The sequence below is a fragment of the Aptenodytes forsteri genome, unplaced genomic scaffold (genome assembly GCF_000699145.1).
Source record: "Aptenodytes forsteri isolate BGI_AS27 unplaced genomic scaffold, ASM69914v1 Scaffold7, whole genome shotgun sequence".
In the NCBI taxonomy this organism is placed as follows: Eukaryota; Metazoa; Chordata; class Aves; order Sphenisciformes; family Spheniscidae; genus Aptenodytes; species Aptenodytes forsteri.
In genome coordinates this window covers 1907838-1914103 of record NW_008795919.1, presented here as the reverse complement: position 1 = coordinate 1914103, position 6266 = coordinate 1907838, and the positions used below count along the sequence as shown (strand labels likewise).

Sequence of the window (6266 nt, the reverse complement as noted above, 5' to 3'; positions counted from 1 at the left end):
CAGGAGCCGCCTGCGGGCCTCCTGCCGCTGCCGGTCCACCGAGTCCAGGGAGCGCTCCTTCACCGGGTGCACCTTGGAGCGCGGTGGCTTCTTTGGTATCGGGGGAGGCACCTTCTTCTCCTCCTGCACAGACAACGGGGGCTTCAGGGTGGGTGCAGGGCCAGGACCTCCAGGGAACGGGCGTCCCAGCGGGCTCGGCACAGCCAGGAGGCATGCAGGACACATGCACCTCCATGCACGGTGCTGCCACAGGTGGCAAAGCCAAAGCCACGGCGAGACAGCCCCACGCCCCTCCTGCACCGCGCCGAGTCGCGAGGCAGGGCTGAGCATCCCTTCATCCATCTGCACAGGCATGAAGGTGCCGGCGGCGTGCTGTCCCTGCCTCTGCTGAGACCCTGCCCGGCCCTTTGCAGGCAGCGCTGCCAAGAAACACCCAGCGAGCCAGCTGTGAGACCGCGGCGGGGGAACAGCCCCTTCTTTAGCCTCATTTTCCCCAGATCTTTGTTTTTCAAGTGTTTGCTAAAAGCAGTCACCAGCGACAGCCTGGCAGTGGCAGTTTGGGCACAGATGTGCTTGGGGAGGAGGGAGGGAGAGGTGACAGGGGACAAGTGCCAGCAGCAGAGCCCTGCCCTTACCTTGGGCTCCACGATCTTCCACCCGTTGGCCTTGAGCTGCTGGAGCTCCGCAAACTTCATGCTGACATCCTCGATGGAGAGCTGCAGGAGGTCCCAGAAGCCGGCCAGGTCTTGGAAGGTGGGCACAGGGAACGCGTTGGGATCCTGCGGGGACAGAGTGTCATCCATGTCCGCCTGCAGCATATCGGCTCTGCTGGCCACACGGCCATCCCACCCCCCCACTGCTGGGGGGCTCTCTGTCTGGCTTTCCCCCAAGGCATTACAAAGTCCCTTTTCCACTGGCTACGGTACGAGACGTGCCGCCCGCCATGGCTGACCCCGTGGCACCGCTGCCTGGCACTCACCATGTTCTGCTGGCAGAGGCGGTAAAACTGCTGCACCTTCTGGGACATGAGGAGCTGGGCACTGCCCACGGCGCTCCGGATCTTCTCCAGGACTGGTGGGGGGAGAACAGATGGTCAGCGCTCCCGCAGGACACGAAGCCTCTCCCCTGCGCGGTGGGGACCTGCACAGCCTCGGGGGCAGCGGGACAGCTCGGATCCCCCCAGCCTGCATGGGGTCTCCTCCCTCCTCTGGACCCTGCTAGTCCCAGAGGGTTTCCCAGTGTTTCTTGCCCCCACCCAACCTCTAGCCTTGGCAGGGGAGATGCTCCAGGGTGATCCCCAGGTGGGAGCACTGCAGGACTGTGTCTGTGCCCCCCAGCCCCATGGGAGCTCCAATACCTCCCGACCCCACAAATCCCCCCAACTCACTCTCCTCCGGCAGGTCGTAGTCCTCGGCCTCCCTCTCCATCTGCTGGCACCAGCCCTCCATCTTCTCCACCTCTGCCTGCAGCAGTTTGATGAACCATTCCCCATCACGGTGGCAGGGGGAGGCACGGCCGGAGTCGGGGAGGCTGCGGGAGCCCCGCTCCATCCAGGCATCCCGCCGGGGTACCTCCACCGTGTCATACTGCAGCTGGTAGTCCTCCCGGTATGCCCACTGCCCCTGCGTGTGCACCGTCTTGTACACCGCGTACTGCCGGCCGGACTCAGGCTCCGAGGAGTGCCGCTGGAAGGGGCGCCCAAACTGCAGGGCTTTGTCCTCGGTGGCCACAGCCAGGCCGGTGAAGCCCTCCAGCTCCAGGTCTGCCTGTACACCCGCCGTCACGCTGTTGGAGCGCTTGAAGCGTGCTCGCCTGGGGAGAGTGAGAGCGCGTGGGGACCCTCATGGCCAGCGAGGACAGCCCTGCTGCCCCATCCCCTCGCTGGGCGCCATCACGGCAGGGTGAGGGGTGCCCTCAGGCAGGATGGGGCTGGGGACACTGGTCTGGACCCCCGAGCATGCGGGGCCACGGGGACAGCCCTGAGCAGCCACAACCTGCCGGTCCCTCATCTCCTCTGCTCTTAACCCGTTTCCATGGCTACTGGCGCTGGACCGAGGATGGAGAGAAGCGTGCACCGGGACTGTGTGGGCACATTGCTGGAGCTCCCCTCCCGCAGGCCGTGCAGGTCCCAGCACACGGCGCTCCCACCCTGGACAAAACGCCATGTGTTGTTGCAAAAAAGCCCAAAGGTTTCATCTGCGCCTGGGCCGGGTTCAAACCCCAGGGCTGAGCCCCAGCGAAGGAGACCTGAGCACAGGGCGGGAGCAGGGGAGCCCCTTCCCTGGGCAGTCCGTTTGCAGCAGCGAGGTGCGAGGGCAAAGGGAAGGCCAGATCCTGCCCCAGGTGGGGGCAGCCGGCCTGGGACAGGGATGGTGCTGAGCTCTGGGAGTCTCATCCGGAAGAGAGAGGAAAAAAATGCTGTGGGGCAGCTCAGGGAGCCCCAGGGGGACCCAATCCCCCGGTGCAGCGAGCGTGGCAGGACTCAGCCCAGCCGTGCGGTACCTTTTGTCCTCCTCCACCTGCACCCCTATGGAGTGGAACTCCCTCTGGCTCCGGCTCTCCGTGTCCGAGTCAGAGATGGCCTCGACCTGCCAAGGGGCAGAGGGAGAGCGCTGGAGGGCGGCCCCGAGATGTAGCGCGGGGGCTCAGCATTGCCCACGCTACTCGGGCAGGCTCAGAGCTGGCTCCCAGCCCACAGGGAGGAGCGAAGCCCACCTGGACGCCGATGGAGGGGCGCCACTTCCGCTGCCGAGCCAAGCTCCTCAGCTCCTCCCGGCCGGGGATGGCCTTGATGATGAGCGTGGAGGGCTTGGGAGCGGCGCGGGGCTGGACCGGAGGCAGGTCGAGGGCCACGGCCGTCACCTTGGAGCTCTCCAGGCTCTCGGCCGAGTTGCAACGGGCCGTGGCGTCTTTGGACCAGGCGGGGCTGCGGGTGACCTCGCTGGGCAGGTAGCTCTCATGGGTGGACTCGGTGCTGCTCTGCGCCGTGACGGAGATGAGGGGTTTGGCTTTGGTTCCTGGAGGGATGGGAGGTGGAGCTTTTCTGTAACTGAAGGCTGTTGTGGGAGAGGCGCAGGATGAAAAGGCGCGTGAAAACACAGACACTTGCTCATTTCCCGCCGCAAATGGGGGCCCCGGGGGAATGGTGACCACCTCCTCCCACAGCACGGGGCTCACGGCCTCCCAGGGTTTGCCTCTCGGCTGGCTGAGATCTGGGCTGGAGCTCAGAGGGGCTGTTTGGCCAGTTTATCCCCAGAAAAGGATCAGAAACCACCCCCAGACCCACGATGGCCAAGTTGCTGCGGCACCCAGCAAGGGGCAGAGATGAGGAAAGTGGAGGGAAGCAGGGAATGGCAGATGGGTGCTGGGGGCACAGAGCAGCCCCCTGACCAGGACTGAGCCATGAGCGGGGTGCTCGTGCCCTGAGCGGGATGCTCACGCCCTGTGCCAGGGGCTGCACGGGGTCAGGGGCAGGAGTGGGGGCAGCAGCAGCCCTTGGCAGGTGCCCAGGCAAGCAGGTGGGGAGACGTGGGGGTCCCTCATGCAGCCAAGCCCCCACCACCCCCCGGGACTCACAGGTGCTGGGCTTCAGGATGCTGCTGGTGATGGGCGGCCCGGCGGGAGCTGACATGGAGAAGAGCGAGAGGCAGTCGTCATCCTGGGAGCAGCCCGCCTGGATGGCCCGCAGGTAGCTGTGGCTCCGCATGCGGAAGCAGCCGGGCAGGTCCAGTGCCTCCACGGCCTGCGACTCCACCTCGCCGAAAACCGACTCGCAGACGGCCTCGAACTGGTGGTTGAGCTCGTCGTTGATCTGGGGAGAGCGGCAGGTGAGGCTGGGGGTGGTGAGCCGGGGCCAGGGCCGAGCGGGGCAGGAGATGCTCAGAGGAGCATCCGCCGCCCCCCCCCACCCCAACCTGCCTCACAGCGCCCGTGAGATGGGACCCTACCTGGCCGGTGGTGAAGGAACGCCCATAGCCCTGTCCCCGCGGGAGCATTCGTGGTGGCGTGCAGCAGCTGGGACAGTTACAGATATATGAATCAGAATAGTGCCTACTTGCAAACCTAATGAGAGACAGTGGGAATAGAAGGGATCGCACCAAAAGCAACACATTCAAGCAGAGCATTCGGAAATGCAGCTGCAGTTTGCTGATGCTCCCGCTGGTTGCCGCGGCTGTCCCCACTCCTAACTGCCCCGAAACGCTGTCCTGTTTCGATCTGTCCCCCAGCGGTGCGGGGCCGCCAGAGGGGTACACAGCAGGGCTGGGGATGAGGAGCCAGCCTGTCACCCGCCAGGACTGGGTCACATCCCAGTCGTCTCCTTTTGAATGTGCCTCTCCTCCCCAACCTTCGCTCATGGCTGCAGCAGTGGGTCCCACCCCAAAGCCCAGCGCAGCCGCGTCCCCCCCGGTGCCCACCAAGGGCAGCTACAGCTCCCGGGGAGCCCCAGCTACCGCCCGCGGTGCCGAGACAGGGCTGGGAGGCAACAGCCCTTACTTGGTCCTGGCCTGGTCAGCGCTGGAGGAGCGGCGGGGGCTGTCTCGCCGCGTGGCTGCCCTGGGCAATACTTTGGCGCTGGCATCCGAGTCGGCGCTGTCCTCATCGCCCATGGCCTTGATGTAGCTGCCGCTGCGCATCCGCCGGCAGGGGATCTCCCCATCCTTGCCCACCGCGGGGTACCCGCTCCACTCATCCTGTGGCACCTGGGGCAGGAGGCAAGTGTGGGAGGAGGCGGTGGCCGGGCTCCCGCGGTTGGGACACAGTTGAGCCCCGTGCCTACCACATGGCACATGCCAGCCTGAGCCCAGCGCACATGCATGGCCCAAACCCAGCATGTGTGCACGGCCCAAGGCCATGCTGGCACAGCTCCCCTACCCTCCCCATGGCACCCCAGAGCTGCAGGGACAGACCCTGGGGGCTCTGACCCCCTAGGAAAGCCCCTAAATCCAGGAGAGCTGATCCCTCCTAACAGCCACAGTTCCCTGTGCCCCATGCGGGGCCGTTCCCAAAATGCGGGGCAGCGCAGCCGCCCTCACCTCACAGCCCCCCCGGCAGGCGCGGCTGGGCCAAATCCCACCCATGCCAGCGCAGCCGCCCGGCTGACGTAGCGGCCACCGGTCCTGCCACGCACTGCTGACGCTGGCACCACGGGATCCTTACCAGGCTGCAGCAGGGGGACGGTGTCCCCAGTCCCCACAGAGAGGGCAGTGGGGCCAGAACCCTGCCCTGATGCCCCCGCTGCCAGCAGAGAGGGGCCCTGGCCACCCCCCTACCCCCAGCCAGTGTGGTATTGCCGCTCCTTGTTTCTTTCCCCCGGGAAAGGGAGAGAAGAGTTAATTAGTTTTTAATTGGAAGGGGGGTGACCTAGAAGGGAGCCCAGTGACGAGGCAGGCAGTGGCACCCAGCCAGGCACAAGTGGGATAAAAGCCGCGAGGAGGGAGCAGGCGCGGGGCCACCGACAGCCCTGAGCCGACAGAGCCGGTCTGACCCCAAATCCAGCAGGCACAGAGCAGGAGGCAGCAGATGGGGCTTCGCACTGCCAGCAAGGGGACAGCGGGGTCCAGCGCAGGACCCCGGGGGATGGGGCGCAGGCGCTGGGGACATGGAGCGGAGCTGGAGCGTCCCCACAGTGCCTCAGGCTGCTGGGATGGAGGGTCCAGCCCCGGCTCGCCCCACGGCATCGCCAGCCATCGTCCCTGGGGTAGCAGCCCCCCATCCTGCCTGGCCCCTCACCTGCAGGTACTGGTATGCTCGGTCTTTGGCCTTTGCTTCCTGAAGCATCAAGGTCTTCTCGGTGCCGCTGGCGCTGGGGTAGGCTTCGCGCGCCTGGCTGACGGTCATGGTGTGCCAGGCACTCCTCTTGAGCGTCTGTCCGTCCAGAGACATGGACATGCCGGCACAGGCCAGGCATTTTCCTTCCCCACCGCCCTTTAGACTCTTCAAGGTCAAGTCTCTGAAGGCACTTTCGGGAGCGTCCACACAGTACTGGCTGCCCTGGTCGGTGGCATGCCGGCCAGACACCATGTAGCTGCTGTCGCTGTCCAGGTTGTCGTCGGAGCTCCACCAGCCCATCATCTTGGATCGGTGCCGGGAGTCCACCTTGCGGTCCTTGCTCTTGCTGCGCTTGCCGTGGCGGGACTGGTGGTGGTGGTGGTGGTGGTGGTGGTGGTGGTGGTGGTGGTGGTGGTGGTGGTGGTGGTGGTGGTGGTGGTGGTGGTGGTGGTGGTGGTGGTGGTGGTGGTGGTGGTGGTAGCCGTCCCCGCGGCCGT

General features: G+C 65.9%; 1 protein-coding gene across 1 annotated transcript in view; it reads right to left on the bottom strand.

Moving 5' to 3' along the window:
- Positions 1-6266, bottom strand: part of DLGAP3 (DLG associated protein 3) — a 10209-nt gene that overhangs the window by 618 nt on the left and 3325 nt on the right. Inside the window, exons 2-11 of the mRNA XM_019473538.1 lie at positions 5731-6181; positions 4495-4700; positions 3948-4062; positions 3577-3811; positions 2716-3056; positions 2503-2588; positions 1388-1812; positions 980-1071; positions 636-779; positions 19-123 (exon numbers count right to left, since the gene is read on the bottom strand). Coding sequence (XP_019329083.1) covers positions 19-123; positions 636-779; positions 980-1071; positions 1388-1812; positions 2503-2588; positions 2716-3056; positions 3577-3811; positions 3948-4062; positions 4495-4700; positions 5731-6181 — 2200 coding nt within the window. The remainder of the gene's footprint in view (positions 1-18; positions 124-635; positions 780-979; positions 1072-1387; positions 1813-2502; positions 2589-2715; positions 3057-3576; positions 3812-3947; positions 4063-4494; positions 4701-5730; positions 6182-6266) is intronic.